Source organism: Schistocerca americana, chromosome 3, assembly GCF_021461395.2.
Source record: "Schistocerca americana isolate TAMUIC-IGC-003095 chromosome 3, iqSchAmer2.1, whole genome shotgun sequence".
Taxonomy (NCBI): Eukaryota; Metazoa; Arthropoda; class Insecta; order Orthoptera; family Acrididae; genus Schistocerca; species Schistocerca americana.
In genome coordinates this window covers 792,832,522-792,855,061 of record NC_060121.1, presented here as the reverse complement: position 1 = coordinate 792,855,061, position 22,540 = coordinate 792,832,522, and the positions used below count along the sequence as shown (strand labels likewise).

The following is a 22,540-nucleotide window of genomic DNA, read 5'->3' as shown; positions in this document are numbered from 1 at the left end:
TCAGACACAAAGCATTAACAGCCTGAAATCTTCCAACTTCTGCCTGTTCAGAAGTAAGGAGTGCAGCAGTCAGTTGATTTATGAACAGTACACACACACACACACACACACACACACACACACACACACAACTAACTAAGCATCATTCACCTTTCATCATTTTAAAAATAAAAGTGTTCCAAGAAAAGTCTTCCATTCTATAGTTTAGTGGGGGAAGGGGGCAACGGATAGAAAAGGGGGGGGGGGGGGGGGGACTGGGTACTAGCTAATGTCTGATTGCACTCAGGGGTAATGGTCTAATAAAGGTTGGGAACCAATGACTTAATAGAAACAGAAGCCATATCCAAAGAAATGCTCCAAGTGGGGACAGTCCACCATTCCAACAGCCTGTGGCCTCCACCTTTGTGCCTCATTTGCAATAAATATGGCTCACAGTCATTATTGTGCTTCCCAGATAGGTACCCTACACCAAATATTCAAGATTTTATCTGGCGCAAAATTCTTCAGTGTCATGGAATGGCACAAAATGTGTAACAAAATACCTGTTGCACCTTGATAAATCCCAAAGACTGCAGTAATTATGCTCTTTCTCATGTTCGAATTTTTATTTACCCCATTTGGTGTGAAAAATGCCACAGACACAGAACACAGAACATTTTGTTGGTAGAGTGTCAAAGAGACTTCAGTTTCACCCCTGCCTCACCAAACTTCGAGCTGCAATAGTGACACATGCAGTAAGTGCATCAACAGCTGCACAACTATAGCATGGTATTGAATGAAGAGATGTGTGCGATGAGGAAAACTGGAGCAACCTTCGTGGGACTTACGGTTTTGGCAGATGGCATTCGTCCATTACCGTAGAAGATAGAAGCTCTACAAGCCCTTCCAAAGCCAACGGACTAGTGGGGGGTGGGGTGGGGGGGATGGGAATTCCTGGGAATGGTTAGCTTTAATATCGCTGCATCTACTAGCAACAGCAGCTAATGAATGCCACTTACAGATGCACTGGAAGATGCAACATCATAGGTCGACAATCCCTCAAATTGATGCCAGAGATGAAAGGGGAAAAAAAAAGAAAAGAAAAAATCTTTCCAAAAACTTAAAATGAGCCTAACTGGTGTCATACTCCTTGCTCACCCAATACCATCTCCACCACTGGTGATAGCTGTAGGTGCTAGTCAATCAGCAATAGATGCAGCCCTACATAAACATATCACCAACTTTGACAGATTTTAATTTTTTTCCGAAAAAGTTGCAACTGTTGTAGTAGCAATAGACCACGTATAACACAGAAGTATTTGCAGTTTATGAGTCTGTTACGAATTTCTGCCCAAAAATCTAAGTTCATCCCGTAACAGTTTACATTGACCACAAACTGATAATCTGTTTTCCTGAAAGCCAGTGACATACTTCCCACAACCCTCCCTCCCCAACCCCAAATCTCCACAGTTCAGACATAAAGAGCTTTTCAACTAGTTTATGACAGATTTGTGCCAAATAAAATGAGCAGATAATATTGTGGATGATTACTTTTCACACATCTGTGTTGTGGCCAATACCTTGCAGTACAAAGAACCTGGCACTGAGCAGACTGACAATCCACAACTACAGCATTTATTGGCTGACCCTTCTACAGGACTGCGACTTGCCTAAATCCTGAGACCAGGAGCAGAATTAACACTGTGTTGTGATGTTGCAATGTCCCTCAGCAGAAGCCAAGGCCCTACATCGCACAAGAACTTTGCAAGGCTGCTTTCAAAAGTGTTCATAATCTATCACACCCAGGAGCAGAGATGACAGTCAAGTTATGGACCAATCATTTGTATGGTCATTGATTAAAAATAGCAGTTTGTGCATGGGCGCATTGGGATATTCAATGCCAGTAGTCCAAAGTGGAACATCGCGTACACACTGATATTGGGCAATTTCAAGGCTCTTCACCAGTATTCACTCACGTGCACATTGATCTCGTTGACCAATTTTCACCTGCATATGGTTACAGACAACTTCCCACCGCGGTGGATAAATGCACTCAGTAGAAAATATTTTTGCCAAGACCTGGATAGCACGATTGTGCACAGTGTACAGGCCAGAAATTATAGCCTCGCTACCAAAAATTATGTACGGGAACCATTATTCAATCTGGCAGGTTATCTCATGCCTTCACCGCTATCTTCTGTAGCGGAACTGCCGCAGATGGTGCAACAGGTCTATGACCACATGACCAAGAAACGACGCCTGCCTGCTTCGCGCCACAGTCTCTGTTTTCATGCACAAAGCAGTAGACAACTTTACTCCCATCATGCTGCAACAGATCTCATCAAATTGCTTCTCCCTCCACCATACACTGGGCCTTTTCTGGTATTGCGATGAGAACACCAGAACTTGGAGAATCTTTGCCCCTACAAGATACCATACCAATTCCACAAGACCCACCACACCTGGAGACACCCACTCGCAATTACCATCTCCCTCCATCAGTTTGCAGCCACACTGTTATTGCTTGCAGCAGCTGCACCTGTGGCATGGCAGCAATGCACACAAGAAACGGCCAGCACATAAAGTTTAAATTTCGTTCCATTCCATATGCTCTGCACCGGACAGGGGTGGGGTGGGGGTTGGAAGGAGGAGGGGTGCTATGAGTCACATGTTTTCGCATTTCAATGTGTGTGTGTGTGTGTGTGTGTGTGTGTGTGTGTGTGTGTGTGTGTGTGTGTGTTTTTTGCTCAGATTAAAAGAAGATAAATTCTGTACACTTCAGTTTCAGGTACTTTATTTTATGTGGAATATAAGCTTTACTCACTGGCGTACGATTAGTGTTCTTCTGTCAAATTTGTTTCTGTCATGAGAAAAGCTTTGCAGTATTAACATTCTTTTTTAAAATAATAATGTTCCCAATAACCCTAATTTAATGAAACAGAAACAACATATTTTATCCAGACTCTCAATATCATCACCACCACCCTCATACAATACATTTAAATCTTAAGTATAGTTAACAGTTGTTTCATCCACTGTAGTTGTCATCATGTGTAATTAGAATGTTTCCACAGTCATGATGTAAAGATCTGTGCTTCCCACTTGTTAACTTGCATATGATTGACTTTAATGCATATAATGAAATCTTGATCAATAGGGCCGAAAATTTAGGAGTATGGGATGTCTTTTACTTGCAAGTGAGAAGTTGGATTGGTTTTCATTATTCTGACCAAGTGTACATCTACATCAGTACTGCTAAAGCCACCTGACAGTTTGTGGTGGAGGTTACTTCTGGTACCACTGACTGATTCCGCACCACCCCCTCCCCCTTCCTGTTCCAATTGCAAACAGTGTGTGAGAAGAATCATTTGCTCTAATGTCTTGAAGTTCCTCATTGTGGTCATTTTGTGAGATGTATACGGGAGGATGTTGTCAGACTCTTACTGAAAGGTACTCTCTTGAAATTTCAATAGTTAACTTCCCTGTGATGCCTGTCTTTCAGCATCTGCCAGTGGAGTTCATTTAACATCTTTGTATCGCTCTCCTGCGTGCTAAAAGATCCGTTTATGAAGCATATATTGTTGGATCATCTCTCTCTCTCTTCTGTGTCATACCTGGTAAGGGACCCAGATTGGTCAGGGTATATGTGACCCGGGAGATTCGGGAAAAACCCGGGAATTTTTTCATCCAGGAGAGAACTGGGAAAAATCCGGGAATTTTTTAGAATTCTGGGAATTTTTCGTTGTTTTAGTTTTCAGTTAAATTTTTGTAATTTTGACTGCTAAGAACCGTTACTTTAACAAAGGATGTTACTGCATCCTGCTACTGCACCATTAAAACATGAACGAGAGAAAAAATTGAAAATAAAACTTAAATAGCAAAGGAAATGTGCCGTATATAATAATACAGTGCTTGTACACGCGTCTGCCAACAGTAAAATGTGTCAAAGGCTTTCGGAGAACTATGCAATGCTTTATAACAACAAATTGCCTTTGATGAGTGTGACGTCACAACTGTTTACATTAGACTCATTTAATCAGTTGTGAGTGGGCTCATGCACACGCGCAGTTGAGTCGAGTATGAGTAGTACCTTCTCCTGCTTGTGGCTACAGAAATGTGGCTGTTGACTGTGTAAGCAGCAGTAGCAGCAACCAGCCACATGGTACTCGGAAAAATTTTACTGGCGCACCCAAGTTGCCAGATTCATGCGTGTGCAGCAGGCCTGGATCTGGGGTATCTGAACCGGGTGGCAATTTCGGGGGGAGGGCGCAAATTCATATTCTTTAGAAAAAAAAAAACCTTGTTTCACAAAGCACCTAGCATCCAGCACACGTCAGTCTATCGATTATTCATATGATTTTGAAATGCACCCCTGCTGGTTTTTGAACACATTCTAAGTTGATTTCTGAATGAATTATAAGTTCATTTTTGAATGCGTGCGTAGTGTATGTGATATCTCTGCCAGGGGAATCCTCGTCACATTTAGAAATTAACTTCCCTGCAGACAAAAAGGGACGGGGCCATATGAGCTGAGTGGAATAAAGCTGAACCGGTGAGTGCCAAGTGCTGCTTGTTTATGTGGTTGATTCGGTTTGCGAATGTTCAGCATTGTTATAATTACTATCGAAATCCATAGATTCAGACTACCAGAGTGGAAATAAATGACTAACAGGTAAGAAAGATAACGTATTATCTTCTCGATGTATCCAAGAAAGTGAAATTTTGACAGAAATTTTTTGGCCAGATCGCTACATGAGACAGGGCCATTTGTAGACCCCGGCTAGCAGCCGCTTAAGTTCCATTCTGGGAGTAGCGCGGAAAACGCATTGTACAAACACGTAATAATGCCTAACCAGAGAATAATCGCTGGATAACTAAGTAGGTAATCAAAATATCCACGGGTGGGCTGCCGGTCTCTAGTGTCCAACGGGCACAATATTTCGGCGATCATACATGTCGCCATCATCAGGTGAACTGACGGACTGAGCTCCTGTGAACGTGCCGGCACGGAGATCCGTACGCTACGGCTGCTCAGAGGGAACTGGGTTCGGTCACGGCGGCGGCCGATTTAAATACCCTCCGCCTGCGGCGCGCTCCCTCCGCCGTCCGCACCCCGCGCCACGGTCGTGTGGTGGAACAGATTGCGACGGCGTCTGAGATGACGTCGGTGTGATGGCTCTGTCTGCCGTGGTCGTCACAACTATACGTTTGCTCGATTTACTCTTGATTAACCCGATCGCTGGTTCCCAAGCCTTGCTAAGATTATAGCCACAGTCACGGTTTATGAGGTCGTCATTGGTGCGAATTTCGATGGCCTCTCCAACAACGCTGTCCCAGTATCTCGACGTCTGTACCAGAATCCTCGTGCGGTCATACTCCATGGCGTGATTTTCCGACAAACAATATTCAGCGACCGCCGACTTGCTCGGATACATCAGTCGAGTGTGCCTCTGGTGTTCACAGCATCGATCCTCAACGGTACGCATCGTCTGACCAATATACGACTTGCCACATTGACACGGAATCTGGTACACGCCGGCCTTCCTCAAACCAAGGTCATCTTTGGCGTTCCCCACCAGTGCACGAGTTTTATTTGGAGGACAAAACACAGTTCCGACCCGGTGTTTCTTCAGAATGCGGGCGATTTTCCCCGAGAGTGCGCCTGTGTATGGAATAAATGCAGTTCCTACCTCCTCCCTCGTGACTTCATCCATCTCAACAGGTTGTGCTGCAGTGGTTGGGCGGAGAGCATGTTGAATCTGCCACTCTGAGTACCCATTTTTTCGAAATACAGCTGCTGTATAAAACCATATCCTATCAGAGGATAAGTATACTGTCACTTAACATGGCAAAAGCTTATTTTCACCTGGGAGAAAATGTATTTTTAACCTGGAGATGCGGGAAAAATCCGGGAATTTTTTCTCCTTGTCCACATATACACCCTGTTGGTGAACAATATTCAGTAATCGGTCAGGCAAACATCTTGCAAGCCACTTCTTTAGTGGATGAAATACATTTCCGTAAGATTTTTCTTATGACTCTGTCTGGCATCAGCTTTTCCTACTATTTATTTTATGTGGTTATTTCATGTAAGGTCATTCTGGTTAGGTACAGTAATGGATTTCTTTTCCTGTTTATGCACAATGTGTTACATTTATATATGTTCAGGGACAACTGCCAGAGACTGCATCATTCAGCTGTCTTTTGTAGGTCATTTTGCAAATTGATATTGTCTTCTGACATTTATCTGCATCTCCATCTTCATGATTACTCAACAATTCACAATGAAGTGTCTGGCAGAGGGTTCATTGAACTACGTTCGGACTATTTTTCTCGAAAATCCCACCGGAAAAATGAACACACAAATATTTATATGCAAATTCTGACTTCTCATATTTTATTACAATGATCATTCCTTCCTATGTAGGTGGGCAACAGCAAAATAATTTCACTCACTGAGGACAAAGCTGGTGATTGAAATTTCATGAGAAGATCCTGCTGCATTGAAAACCACCTTTGTTTTGGACTTAATGATTGTCATCTCAATTCATGTACCATATCCATGGTGCTCTCTACCCTATTTCACGGTAGTACTAAACAATCCGCCCTTCTTTGAACTTTTTCAGTGTCCTCTGTCGATCCTATCTGATGTGGATCCCGCACCTCACAGCAGTACTCCAGAAGAGGATTTACAAGTGTAGTGTAGGCAGTCTCTTTAGTAGACCTGTTGCATTTTATCAGTGTTCTGCAATAAATCATAGTCTTTGGTTTGCTTTCCCCATAAGATTATCTGTGTGGCCATTCCATCTTAAGTTATTTGTAACTGTGATCCCTAAGCATTTAATTGAATTTACTGTCTGTAGATTTGTGTGGTTTTTTGTGTAACCAAAATTTCGTTGATTCCTTTAGGTACTCAAGTGGATGAATTCATGCTTTTCGTTATTTGGAGTCAGTTACCACTCTCTGCACCGCACAGATATCTTGTCCAACTCGTTTTGCAATTTGTTTTGATCGTATGATTACTTTATGAGGTAGTAAATGATGACTGCCTCATCTGCTAACAATCTAAGAATGCTACTCGGATAGTCTCCCAAATCGCTTATGTAAATCAGGAACAGCAGACGACCTATGACACTTCCTTGGGGAATGCCAGATATTACTTCTGTTTTACTGGATGACTTCCCGGCAGTTACTACGAACTGCGACTTTCTGACAGGAAATCATAAATTCAGCCACACAACCGAGGTGATAGTCCATAGTCACAGAATTTGATTAGAAGTTGCTTGTGAAGTATGGTGTAAAAAGCCTTCTGTAAATCTAAAAATATGGAATCAGTTCGATATCCCCTGTCACTAACACTCATTAATTTGTAGGAATAAAGGGGGAACCACATCATATGCGAAAAGTCTTAAATTACCTTCATCTGTTCCATTAAAAGTGATGTGTTGAGTTTCATCTGCAGGGAAGTCTTGAATCTAGTTACAGAACTGACCTGCTCATATTTTTTTCACTAGATGGCATTGCATGACGGTGTCAAATGCCTTGCTGAAGTCGAGCAACATGGCACCAACCTGGTTGCTGATGTCTACAGCTCTTTGGATCTCTCAGAACAACAGAGCAAGCTGAGTTTTGCAAGATCTCTGTTTGCATAATTCTTGTTGATTTTTATGGGAGAGATTTTTATTCTCCAGAAACCTCACAATTCTTGATTATAAAACATATTCCATAATTCTACATCAGACTGACTTCATTGTACCGGCCTATAATTAATGCATTTGTCCTACAACCCTTCTTCAAAATTGGAATGATGTGCCCTTTTTTTCAATGTCTAGGTACCCTTCATTGCTCCAGTGACCTGTGATAAACTCCTACTAGAAGGGAAGCAAGCTCTTGCACATAATCTCTGTAGAGTCTTACAGGTATCTCATCTGATCTTGATGCCTTTCCACTACGAAGAGATTGTAGCTTTTTTTCTATTCTGCTATCAGTTATCACAATATTTGCCATTTAGAAGTTCATACAATGATTGACAGGAGGAGCTGTATTACGATACTCTGCGGTGAAAAAATTTTACAAGACCGATTCAGTATTTCAGCTCTCACTTTGTCATCTTCCATTTTGTTGCCCTTGTGATCACTGAGTGAGTAAATAGATGATGATTTCGAACCACTTACTGATTTTACACGAGACAGAAACCTCCTAGCATTTGTAGTCAGGTCAGTTGAAAGAATTTTTCTTTCCAAGTCATTGAATGCTCCTCTCATTGCTGTCTTTGTGCTTATTTTTGCTTCATCCAGCTTTCGTTTGTTAACTTAGATTTTTACTTCTTTTGAATCTGTGATAAAGCTCTCATTGTTTATGTAGCAGTTTTCTAACATAGTTATTAACCCTTGCTATATCAAGGGGTAAGGGGTACTTTATGCCAACTTTTCAAAAATATTATAGTTTACTTTGTATTTCAAATTTTGGAAAAATATTTACTGTTTATAATGATCTCTTGTATCAGATTCTGCTATTGTTTTAAATATTTCAGTAAAACTTAAGTAAAAAATTCAAGTCTTACAATTAGTAGTGAATGTGACTTTTTGCAATGATCATATTTGTATTTTCAGGTTTAGGATCCTTCTTACGTAAATTTATGTCTTTAAAAAGTAGATTGTGAATAAAAGTCAAGTACTATTAATGAAATTGGTATTTCTTAAATTTTTTGTGTGGTGGTCCTAAAGTACCCCTTCCCTTGGTGTACACATACACAGAAAATGTGTTGGTGTTGCCTCCTTCACGAGTTGGTTCTTAACTATCTGCTCAAAGTAATTTAGGACAAGACATTCGGAATAATGGCACATGAATCCTTGTCCCTGGCACCAGTTTCGATAAGGTGACGCTGGTATATAAAAGCGTCCGATTATTTTTTTTAAAAATTTTTTTATCCACTTTTCTTGCTTAAATTGACCCAGATTAAATCCTTAGTAACCTTCCTAGATATTATCGAATTCTTTACTGGAATAAATACGCCGCCACCATTGGTAACTAACCTCTCCCTCCGATAAATATTCCAATCTGAATTCAGGATTTCATTGCTATTCACTTCTTGTTTCAACCAACTTCCTGTTCCTAATACTAAGTGGGCATTACAACTTTCAATAAACCATACTAATTCTGGGACCTTGCCATTGATGCTCCTGCAGTTTATTAATATTATATTAATGTCTTCCATTTTTGATCTGCTGGGAGGAGCATTCTCTGAGAATAATGTGACTGATGTATCTACCATTTCGACAGGTAGTTCAGCTCTGATCCCAAGGGGAGGGGCGTTCCTTTAACCTAAAAAAGTTCACATATGTACACCCCACATACTCAGCTACCATAATAGTTGCTCCCTGCTTCAAACCAGAGGATTGCAATAGACTCTGGGTAGGATGCTGAAAATAGTGAGCTTAGCCTGCACCCCATAGGCTGTGCTAGCTGTCTTCTCCAAATCAGCCTTTTGCCTTCATGTACTGAAGATGGCCTCTGAAGTCAAGCAGCAGGCATTATTCGTGCTAGCATGAGCCACGATTTACAGATGGTTCACCCATTTTGCTTGATAGCTGCTGTCAGAGCTGTCCACATTTCATACGAGATCCCCCTGTAGACATACAAAGTGCCCACTGTGATTCTTACGTGGCCTGCACAATCTTTCTTGCCTTAAATGCTATTTCCATTAGGGGCTCCATGATCCACCTAACTTTGGATCTCCCATTGACTAGTGTACTTCTGCACTTGCCCAGACACAAATTGGAAGTAGTAACAGCTTGCCCATGCTAACGAACTATTCTGGTGTTGTCAGACTGCACTGTATGTACCGTATTGTCTGAGTTTAGCATACATGAAGAAAGACACAATACACGGAATTGACACATGAAACAGAACTCTGCACAGTGAAGACAATACAGAATGTTGACAGCACTGCTAGTGTGCATTATACTGTAAGCTGTGCAACTGTTGGTAATGATCTGAAAGAAGTGAATGTGGGTCAAAGACATGCACTATAATGTGACTTTTGTTGACCCTGCTACTTCCATCACCCACCATGCTGAGTGACTCCTTGAAGTCCATGAATGGTGTCCTCCTTCATGGTATGATGTTCACAAACATTAATGTGTTTCCTGTATTTCAGTGTCCAATTTTGCTCTGATTTTGAAGGTGGTACATTTTTATTATACTGTTTGTATTTGGTAAAACTCACTCAAAACTTGAGAGGGTGCTTGCTAAATGCTACAAAAATGCACAGACATGCCTTTTGTGGCTGTTGTACACATCCTGTGGATTGTCTTAAGAAAATATGCACAGTGAGTCTGCAAGCTCTATTTTTGTCTAAATTGTAAGAACTTGCTAAATAATATGCATGAGTCCTTAAAGTTGTCCATATGTCTTCAGCTTCTAATTGTGTAACGTGATGTCTTAATAATTACAACCAGTGACCTTATGTACAACAGTGTGGTAATTCTGTTGCTCAACTTTAAATCTGGTATAATTTTTAGTTGCAGAAAGATCTTGCTGATAAAGATGACATCATAAAAGACCTTCAGAAGCAAGTAGGACAGGAAACAGTTTTGCGACAACAATTGGATGAGAGAACTGTTCAAGGAGCCTCAATGGCTGCACAACTCCAGGTGGCTCAGGATGGATTAAAAGTGTTACAGGCAAATACTGCTGGCTACAAAACAAAATTGGTTGAAGTAGAAAAGAAAAGCCGCAATTTTTCTGCTACAATTTCAAAGCAAGAAGGTATCATCCAGCAGTTAAAACATGTAAGTACCTGCTCTCTCCCCTCTCTCTTCTCTCTCTCTCTCTCTCTCTCTCTCTCTCTCTCTCTCTCTCTTTGTGATTGGATAAGTGACCTTCCGTCACTTGTTTTACATTTCAGTAAATTTTTTTTCGTATCTTAACTTTTAATGTTTTAACACTGTTTTGTGATACATACTCTGTATTTTCTTATTAGTAATTTTTTATTCTTTTTATGACGCAGAATTTATCTGAATGGAAGAGGAGTTAGAGACTTAGACAACATACTGATACTAGTAAACAGAGTGTTTGGGACGGGGGGAACTGTCTTTAATTTTTACCTTCGATGCTCTCAACACTGCATGAATACATTAAAGTTGGATTTATGCTTGCCAATGCATGACACAGTATCACACACCCTTTGTGTCGCTATACCTATCGAAAATTTGAACACAAAACGATTGTATGTGGAAGCAAAATGCCTTGCTCTAGCAAGCACCCACTGCACTGTAAGGATGAGGTGAAAAAATGCAATAACTGAAGTTCATCAAATAAATAATAAATACTGAAGCATGGAAGGTATTTCATGCACAGCAGCCCAAAGAGTTTGCTACATTGTTTACCTCTACCCATGAAAAACCATGCTAATATCACAGTGCTATACAGACAGATGGTGATATCTCTCTACAGATGCATCGGTGATGTGATCTGGTTGACAAGGGTTTGTGCATTGGAAAGGCTTTGTACATGAAAGACTCAATTAAAAAATAATAAAACCGGTATATTCATTATACTCAGTACAGATGGGCACACCCAGGTCAGTCATTGAGGCTGTCAGCTAGTCTTGACAGGCCATGAGGTAAAGTTAATTTTGTGTTAGAAAAAAAGTCATAGGAAAGGAGTCACATCATTGCTAGCTGGAAGCCGGGGCCAGTGTGTGTCTAGACTATAACTGAAGCTCCAAGTGGTGATTAACAGACCTCGCGTGTTTTCTTTCCCATGTTCCCTATTAACTACCCACATTGGGTTCATAATGGATATGTTGTCGGCAGATAACTTTTTACAATAACAACCAACCTCTGCTGAAGTGATGAGCCTATTTGGCAGGTAGACAACAACGAATTACACTTGAGCATTAAAAGAAAATATCAAAATGAAAAATTTGAAATAAAGATTAGACTGGCTAGGCGACCTGCACACAGCTACATGTGCTACCCGTAACTGTTAATAAAGTGTTTCACAATTCCTATTACAGGCTTCTACAATTTGTAGAGAGGACTTAGTAGATATAGTTTCGATAAGGAAATGTACTGTTTGGATTCGCAATAAGTTTGAAGATCAGACCACTTTCAAAGTGCCTGTTTCACAGTAGGCACATGAACTGACAAGAGTTCACTGTCATCAGTCTCTGTTCTTCCTGGGACATCACATACCAATTTTGTTGAACTGCCACAGCTACAATAATTTGGCATGTTTGCAACTAGGAGGGTTGACAGTGGTGCTCCAAGGACATGCTGCACTATCAACTTTGAACAGGATGTCCTTCATCACAAAAAAGAGAACCCGACAATGAGTAGTTGACAGATTGCCCTTGCCAAGAGTTCCTGTGCAGCAGCACACAGGTCAATGCTCATTGTCTCTGTTGTGTGCATACCATGAAGCAGATACAAAAATGGTTTGATCTTCAAACTTATTTTACATCCAAACAGCAAACAGTACTTTCACAGAAATGGGTTCCTTATCAATACTTTATCTACAAAGACCCCTCTACAAGCCCGAGAAGCCTGTATAGGCATTTTGACCTGTGAACAAAAGGATAAGTAAAAAAAAAAAAGTAGGTCATTGACTCACCATTCAGCAGTAATGTTTCCTGCCATGTCCCATAACCTCCCCTCAAAGAGGAGAAAGCCTGTAGGTAAAAGAACACATGCTTTGAGGTAACAAAACTAATATATTTATGGTATGGCAAATTTCCTATGTTTGATGACATAGATTGTCCTGAAATGAAACTTGCAGACAAACCATAAAATGATCAACCTTCTATAAATGTCTTGGTCTCATTACCAAGATGGAAAGATAAAGATAAAATTAACCCGAAAATGGTCCCATTATTCAAGAGAATATGGATTGATCGGGAGGGCTGCAGAAGAATTGAAGCTCCTTGCACAGGAAACACTTTAATGTTTTTGTCTCCAAGAGAGACATTTTAAAGATATGGATGCACCTGTGTTATGGGGCTACAGTGAACTAGTTAGTGACTAATCCAAATGTGGGATGATTCTTTTTACTAATGTTGTGAACTTCTTCTCACCAATCCCACTTTCACTGTCCTAACTTTTAAAATCACTGAAAATAAAAAACTGTCACTGTGGTAAAAAACACATAGGACAAACAATATGCTGTGTACAAGAACAGTGTATCAAACACCCACCTTCTATGGCACAGCAAAACTGCAAAGGTGAAACTTTGTATTTCCACTGGCCATTCCATGGATCATAGAGAAGTCAAAATCTGGTCACAGCCTCATCCTACTGCGATTCAGTGATCAAGGAAGCAGTGGAAATACAATTAGCAGGATTGCATCCTGAGAAGCTGCATTTCAGTAGATTATCACTCACTTGGTACACTTCCATGTTGTTGTTGTGGTCTTCAGTTCTGAGACTGGTTTGATGCAGCTCTCCATGCTACTCTATCCTGTGCAAGCTTCTTCATCTCCCAGTACCTACTGCAACCCACATCCTTCTGAATCTGCTTAGTGTATTCATCTCTTGGTCTCCCTCTATGATTTTTACCCTCCACGCTGCCCTCCAATACTAAATTGGTTATCTCTTGACGCCTCAGAACATGTCCTACCAACCGATCCCTTCTTCTAGTCGAGCTGTGCCACAAACATCTCTTCTCCCCAATCCTATTCAATACCTCCTCATTAATTATGTGATGTACCCATTTAATCTTCAGCATTCTTCTGTAGCACCACATTTCGAAAGCTTCTATTCTCTTCATGTCCAAACTACTTATCGTCCATGTTTCCCTTCCGTACATGGCTACACTCCGTACAAATACTTTCAGAAACGACTTCCTGACACTTAAATCTATACTCGATGTTAACAAATTTCTCTTCCTCAGAAATGCTTTCCTTGCCATTGCCAGTCTACATTTTATATCATCTCTACTTTGACCATCATCAGTTATTTTGCTCCCCAAATAACAAAACTCCTTTAGTACTTTAAGTGTCTCATTTTCTAATCTAATTCCCTCAGCATCACCCAACTTAATTCGACTACATTCCATTATCCTCGTTTTACTTTTGTTGATGTTCATCTTATATCCTCCTTTCAAGACACTGTCCATTCCATTCAACTACTCTTCCAAGTCCTTTGCTGTCTCTGACAGAATTACAATGTCATCGGCGAACCTCAAAATTTTTATTTCTTCTCCATTGATTTTAATACCCACTCCGAATTTTTCTTTTGTTTCCTTCACTGCTTGCTCAATATACAGATTGAATAACATCGGGGATAGGCTACAACCCAGTCTTACTCCCTTCCCAACCACTGCTTCCCTTTCATGTCCCTCAACTCTTATAACTGCCATCTGGTTTCTGTACAAATTGTAAATAGCCTGCCGCTCCCTGTATTTTACCCCTGCCACCTTCCGAATTTGAAAGAGAGTATTCCAGTCACCATTGTCAAAAGCTTTCTCTAAGTCTACAAATGCTAGAAACTTAGGTTTGCCTTTCCTTAATCTAGCTTCTAAGAAAGTCGTAGGGTCAGTATTGCCTCACGTGTTCCAATATTTCTACGGAATCCAAACTGATCATCCCCAAGGTCGACTTCTACCAGTTCTTCCATTCGTCTGTAAAGAATTCACGTTAATATTTTGCAGCAGTGACTTATTAAACTGATAGTTCGGTAATTTTCACATCTGTCAACACCTGCTTTCTTTGGGATTGGAATTATTATATTCTTCTTGAAGTCTGAGGGTATTTCGCCTGTCTCATACATCTTGCTCACGAGATTGTCAGGACTCGCTCTCCCAAGGCTGTCAGTAGTTCTAATGGAATTTTGTCTACTCCTGGGGCCTTGTTTCAACTCGGGTCTTTCAATGCTCTGTCAGACTCTTCACGCAGTATCTTATCTCCCATTTCATCTCCATCTTCATCCTCTTCCATTTCCGTAATATTGTCCTCAAGTACATCACCCTTGTATAGACCCTCTATATACTCCTTCCACCTTTCTGCTTTCCCTTCTTTGCTTAGAACTGGGTTTCCATCTGAGCTCTTGACATTCATACAAGTGGTTCTCATTTCTCCAAAGGTCTCTTTAATTTGCCTGTAGGCAGTATCTATCTTACCCCTAGTGAGATAAGCCTCTGCATCGTTACATTTGTCCTCTAGCCATCCCTGCTTAGCCATTTTGCACTTCCTGTGGATCTCATTTTTGAGACGTTTGTATTCCTTTTTGCGTGCTTCATTTACTGCATTTTTATATTTTCTCCTTTCATCAATTAAATTCAGTATTTCTTCTGTTACCCAAGGAATTCTACTGGCCTTCGTCTTTTTACGTACTTGATCCTCTGCTGCCTTCACTACTTCATCCCTCAAAGCTACCCATTCTTCTTCTACTGTATTTCTTTCCCCCATTCCTGTCAATTGTTCCTTTATGCTCTGAAACTCCGTACAACCTCTGGTTTAGTCAGTTTATCCAGGTCCCATCTCTTTAAATTCCCACCTTTTTGCAGTTTCTTCAGTTTTAATCTATAGTTCATAACCAATAGATTGTGGTCAGAGTCCACATCTGCCCATGGAAATGTCTTACAATTTAAAACCTGGTTCCTAAATCTCTGTCTTACCATTATATAATCTATCTGAAACCTGTCAGTATCTCCAGGCTTCTCCCATATATACAACCTTCTTTTATGATTCTTGGACCAAGTGTTAGCTATAATTAAGTAGTGCTCAGTGCAAAATTCTACCATGCGGCTTCCTCTTTCATTCCTTAATCCCATTCCACATTCACCTACTACGTTCCCTTCTCTCCCTTCTCCTACTACCGAATTCCAGTCACCCTTGGCTATTAAATTTTCGTCTCCCTTCACTATGTGAATAATTTCTTTTATTTCATCATACATTTCATCTATTTCTTCGTCATCTGCAGAGCTAGTTGGCATATAAACTACTGTGGTCGGCGTGGGCTTCGTGTCTATCTTGGCCACAATAATGCGTTCACTATGCTTTTTGTAGTAGCTTACCTGCACTCCTATTTTTTATTCATTATTAAACCTACTCTTGCATTACCCCTATTTGATTTTGTATTTATAACCCTGTATTCACCTGACGAAAAGTCTTGTTCCTCCTGCCATCGAACTTCACTAATTCCCACTATATCTAACTTGAACCTATCCATTTCCCTTTTTAAATTTTCTAACCTTCCTGTCCGATTAAGGAATCTGACATTCCACGCTCCGATCCGTAGAGTGCCAGTTTTCTTTCTCCTTTTACTTTCTCCTTTCTTTCTCCTTTCACTTCCATAGGTTAGGATATATCTGCATCTCAACTGGTACAACATATCTCTTGGAAGTCTCCCATTTTGCAGCACCAGTGGCATGTTAAACGCCACTGGAGGCATGTGCTGCATACATTGTGAAGGAAGCATTGCTTAAAACCAGGCCCTAGCAGTGCCACTGACATGGCACATCTTAACTGGTGAGGTTTTCACAAAATTGTCCAGGTCATAAAGCTAGTAAAGGCCCCACCAGAGGTGGTGTGAGATCCTGCGTGACTGAAGTCGGAGAGGTGACTGCTTGGAAGACATCCGTCATAAACAAACTCTAGGCATAGTGGAGAGTTTCATAGGCATTGCTTTCCTCAGAGAGGAATCTGATTCCCACAATATGTTGTTTCTCTGTTCAGAGTCAAGGGTGAAACACACCTTAACATTCCTGATTAGTGTGTCTGCCCGTACAAACATTTAAGATTGCAATTCCTTCTTAACTGATAGACTGGCGTACTTTTTCAGCTATCAAAAACCTAGCTGCAATAATATGTTTCTCCATTGGAAAATGTTCTTGATACGCCTTGGACACAGTGCAAACTAATTTAAATCCGTATTCTAAAGCAATGTCTAGCCCACACCACATCAAAGTTCCGCCTATGACAGAAGGAGTCCATGATACCAGCACCTGAACCAAATTGGTTGCACACTTGCTGTGCACTTCACAGATCACATCTCAACTGGCTTCAGCTGGCCCTTGACCGGCTTGTATACTGGATTGTGGCATGGTCTTGTCAAAGGGCATGTTTAATACCAAGTGCTCTCTAGGTTGGGGTGCCACAGCAGTCAACAGTAATGTTGTACCAACTACTTAGTTTCTATAGTAGCATTGGGCGGTGCTTATACATTATTTATTGTAAAGGATCTAAGCTGGGCAATATTCTTACTTGCTCCACTGTTTTCCCTGATTGTGGCTTCAAGTTGTGCATACCCGAGCAATTAACAAATTATGACATTAACGTGTGCAATTATTAAACGACTGGGGCTGGTGAGAACTCATTAAAGAAGAATATTTGTTATATTCTCAGACTCGTGTCCACAAGGAGATAGAAAACCAAAGGCAAGAAAGACAGTGTTGTGCTAGTTGCCAGGATGTAGCAGGATAAAGGCAAATAATGCAGCCAACAAAGAAGCCATGACTGTATGCAAAGAAAGGACTGTAATACAGTGGCCCATTCCCACATGCTATCATCTCTCTGTTGAGTAAAAGAATAATGTGTCAGTGGGACAACTGCCAAATCAACAACCTCACCTCGACACAAAACTATTACTATCCATAGCGATTATATGAAGTGTTGCTTCCTGGGGTAAGAAGGTTCTATTGCACATATACACTCATCTTCCTTCCCCATCAAGTTGATCAGCTAATTTATAAACATTGTGGAGTATCACTGTCTGTATAACATATTTTAACAATATGTGCTTTATTTGATGATGAGGTCAGCTCTCATTTTATGTAGAGATTTCCCTCTTAATTTAGATGACAAGTGTAACACATCTTTTGCTTCCTTTTTGAAGGATTTCAAAAGTTCCCTTGAATTGACTGCCTTTCGTTCTCCCATGTTTTAAAATTATCATCAGTGATCACACCTGTACACCCATGCACACTGAGTAGTACTGTTTGTTTAATGTCAGACGTACACCTTAAGCATTGTTGTATGATTCATTTGTCATTTATAGTTGACCAATATTAAATTATGATGATTAAAGTGCCATCTATTGCTACATGTTTTAACTACTTATTTTTCTTCTGCCATACATTTTCCCCCTTCTTTGATAATATTCTACTACAAATTGATGTCATTCTGATCAGTGGTGTTATTTCTACAGCTTTTTGAAAGCTTAACTTTAATTATTGCCACCCTGTATATATTCCTCACTGTCATTTTTTGTTAAGAATATCAGCTTATTCCCAAGAATAAGCATCTTTCATTCAGTTAATACTTGGCAGAAATCAAACCTCCATTTGGATCGGTCTTCCCTAACTCTTCTGCAGAAAGGTGTGCAGTATGCTGCTGCATCCATTTTCAATAAGCTACCACAAAAATTTAAAAATCTTAGCAGTAATCCACATGCTTTCAAATCAAAACTGAAGAGCTTCCTCATGGGTCACTCCTTCTGTTCTTCAAGGAGTTCCTTAAAAAATGAAGCTGATTATTGTTGTATTGTTGATTCTGTTTACTTAAACTTATGGCTTGACTTTTTTCCGGTTCATAAACATTTTACTTTTATCTGTTATTAGTTTTATATTGTAATTTTATGTACTGACACATTACATGACTTTGGAGATTTGCTCCTCAATTTGGTCCTGTGGAACTTGACATGTAAATAAAGAAATAAATAAATAATACAATGTCATTGAGAAAGGTCGATATTCTTTATTTTTTATTTGTAAACTTTAGTTCCTTCTCGAAATTTTTCTTTTACATTCTGTACTACTTGTTCAGTGTACAGAATGAATAACATTGTGGATAGGCAAAAACCCTGCCTCTCCCCTTCTCAACCATTGCTTTCCTTTCTTGTCCTTTGACTCTTTATAAAACTGCTGTCTGGTTTTTTTACATGTTGTGAAAATATTTTACTCCCTCTATTTTACCCCTGCCACCTTCAGAATTTCAAAGAATGTATTCCAGCCAACATTGATGACTGGCTCTTCAAAGGATGTCAGAGGATTTCTGGGGGAATTTCGTGTACTCCAGGAGGCTTGTTTTGGCTTAGGTTTTTCAGTGCTCTGTCAAATACTTATCACAGTATTGTATTTCCCATATCATCTTTATCTACTTCCACGTCTTTTCTTTCTTCCACGTCTTTGTCTTGAAGTTCATTTCCCTTGTTTAGCCCCTCCATATAGTCCTCCTTTGCTTAGCACTGAGTTTTCCATCGGAGCTCTTGATACTCATACTGCTGCTTCTCTTTTCTCCAAAGCCCTCTTTGATTTTTCTGGAGTTGGTACCTCTCTACCCCTAGATATATGAGGGGCATGCAAAGTCCGAGAGATGGCACCACTGGCGCGTATCGAGATTGTGTTTAGTTAGTAGCATCTTTGGAAAGAACGCACACCAAGTTTCAGCCATATTGGTATATTTCTTTTTGTTTGGCATTCGTGTGAATCAAGGAAGTCGAGTGATTATCAAAAAATGGATGAAAGAATTTTGTGTGGTGATTAAACATTACTTTATGAAAGGAAAAATGCTTCAGGAGATTAAAGAGAAGCTTGATAAACATCACAGTGACTCTGCACCTTCAATTAGAACAGTTTATAAGTGGTTTCAAAATTTTCAGAGTTACCATATGGGCACAAGCGATACTGAATGTTCTGGATGCCCTGTGGAGGTTACGACTCCAGAAATCATTGATAAAATCCACGATATGGTGATGGATGACAGAAGAGTTAAGGTGCGTAAGATTGCTAGTGCTTTGGGCATATCGAATGAACGGGTACATAATATTTTGCATAAACCTTTGTACATGAGAAAGCTATCCGCAAGATGGTTTCTGTGATCGCTCACACTTGACCAAAAACGGAATCTTGTGGAGTGTTGCAAGGATGGTTTGCAGCTGTTCAGAAAGAATCCATGGGACTTCAAGCATTGTTTTGTTACTGTGGATGAAACATGGATACATTGCTATACTCCTGAGACCAAAGGCCAATCTAAACAATGCGTTACCTAGGGAGAATCTTCACACAAAAAGGCGAAGACCATTCCTTCAGCCGGAAAGGTCATGGCGACTGTCCCTTGCGAATCCCAAAAGACAGTCTTCATCGACTATATGGAAAAGGATAAGACTATTACAGGTGCTTATTATTCATCGTTATTGGACTATTTGAAAACAGAGCTGCAAGAAAAACGCCGGCAATTGGACCACAAAAAAGTCCTTTTCCATCACGACAATGCACCAGCACACACCTCAACTGTTGTGGTCGCAAAATTAATGGAAATAGGATTCCAAATCATTTCACATACCCCTTATTCTGCAGACTTTGTACCCTCGGACTACCACTTGTTCCCCAATTTGAAGAAATAGCTGGTGGGACAAAGATTTTATTCAAATGAGGAGGTGATTGCAGCAACTAATATCTATTTTGCAGACTTGGACAATTCCTATTATTCGGAAGGGATCAACAAATTAGAACAGCATTGGACGAAGTGCATAAGTCTAAAAGGAGACTGTGCCAATAAATAAATAAGGTTTACCCCAAACACATAAGTAGTTTTTATTTTTGCATGGACTTTTCAAACGCCCCTTGTACATGCTTCTAAAGATTGACATTTGTCCTCTAGCCAGCCCTGCTTAGTCGTTTTGCACTTCCTGTCAAGATCACCCCCCACCCTCTCTCTCCTCTCTCTCTCTTTACCTGCACCATTTGCTGCCTTCTTTTAATTTTCTACTTTTGTCAGTTAAATTCAGTATCCCCTATGTTATCCAAAGATTTCTCGTAGGCCTTGTCTTTTAACACTTTTTATTCTCGGCTGCCTTCACTATTTCACCTCTCGCAGCTACCCATTTTTCTTTTACTGCATTCCTTTCCCTGCTCTAGTCAGCTGCTGCCTAATGATCCTTTTGAAACACTTAGCAACGTTTGGTTCTATCAACTTATTCAGATCCTGTCTCCTTAATTTTCTAACTTTTTGCAAATTCTTTGGTTTTAATCTACAGTTTACAACCAATAAATTACAGCCAGAGCCAACATCTGCCCATTGAAATGTGTTGCAGTCTAAAATATGGTTCCAAAATTTCTGTCTTACCGTTGTGTAATCAATCTGAAACAACAGTCCAATGTGTCCAGGTCTCTTTCACATAAACCACCGTCATTTGTGAGTCTTAAACGAAGTTAGTGGTGATTAAATTATGCTTTGTGTAAAATTCTACCAGGTGGCTTTCTCTTTCACTCCTTTGTTCCAATCCATATCCTCCTACCATGTTTCCTTCTCTTCCTCTTCCTACAATTGAATTCTGGTCGCCCGTCACAGTTAAATTTTCCTCTCCCTTAACTAATTGAGTAATTTATTTTATCTCATCGTACATTCTTTCACTCTCTTTTTCAACTGCAGAGCTAGTTGGCATACAAATTTGTATTACTGTGGTGGTTGTTGGCATTTTGCCCTCTTGGCTATGACAGTGCACTATTCTGCTCATAGCAGCTTACTTTCATACTTATTTTCTTATTCATTACTAGACCTACTCCTGCATTATTTCTTCATCCCTCCACTGAGCTCCACTGTATCTAACTTCAACCTATCCAGTTCACTTTTTAGATTTTCTAACCTCTACTCGATTCCCCTTTCTTCTACCACCCATGTTAAAAATTAATTTACCGAATAAGTGTTCACTTGCAGAAATATATACTCTATGTAAATTTAATGTTTGCCATGATCTAAATTCACTGGCTTAAAGCTTCATAATACTCTTTGAACAACTTCTGTGAAGTTAAAATACCCTTTTTCGTGTTCAGAGTTTGGAAATTGACTACTTTCTTATTTTTATTTGAATTACTATAGATGCTGGATGACATGCAACGTCGTCTTGAGCATGCTGACCTACAAATAAGGAATCTGCAGCGCGATAATGAAATACTGCGGAACGTGCAGATTCGCTCTGTAGCCCAACAGGAATTGCTAACTGTTGAACGACAAAGAACTGACTTGTTATTCAGCCATCTAGAAAAACTACAAAGTAGTATTAACCAGTCTGAAGAGGAGGGTCGTTTACGTCTGCAATCCTCACTTGAGAAATATGTAGCTGAGTGTGCAGAATTGAAGCTGAAGTTGCAGGTAAGATTTCTCAAAAATATCTGATTTTGCTATTGAGTTCTTTTCTTTAATATATTTTCATCTGTCTGTTGCTGCAATTTCGTGTAAAATTGACATCCTGCCTCACCTTTATTCTTTTGTATATTTTACAAGATTCCTCCTTTCCATATTATGATAATTTCAACATAAAAAAATTTAACAGTTTACCTCATACAGGAGATGCCATGAATACCAGTGACTGACATAGGAAACAATTAGCGACACTAATGGGAACACACAACAACAAAAAACATATCTTTAGTATCCACAAACTGCAAATTTTTGATTGAAATAAAGGCAAGGTGTAGAAAGAAGGATAAGTGGAGAAACTAAAGTACAAATCATGAGGGAAAGAAGTTGTGAATAATTTTTGTACTTTTTGGCAGGTGGGGTATTGGTGTGATGTCTGTCTTTTTGTCTCGAGTGTGTTACAACAACCACGTTTCACCT

At 40.0% G+C, this 22,540-nt stretch overlaps 1 protein-coding gene across 2 annotated transcripts in view; it reads left to right on the top strand.

Annotated features, from left to right (window-relative positions):
* LOC124605312 (nucleoprotein TPR-like) overlaps positions 1–22,540 on the top strand; it is a 404,625-nt gene that overhangs the window by 134,411 nt on the left and 247,674 nt on the right. For both annotated transcript variants that reach the window (XM_047136896.1, XM_047136895.1), the window contains exons 11-12: positions 10,503–10,772; positions 21,800–22,072. In XM_047136896.1, coding sequence (XP_046992852.1) covers positions 10,503–10,772; positions 21,800–22,072 — 543 coding nt within the window. The remainder of the gene's footprint in view (positions 1–10,502; positions 10,773–21,799; positions 22,073–22,540) is intronic.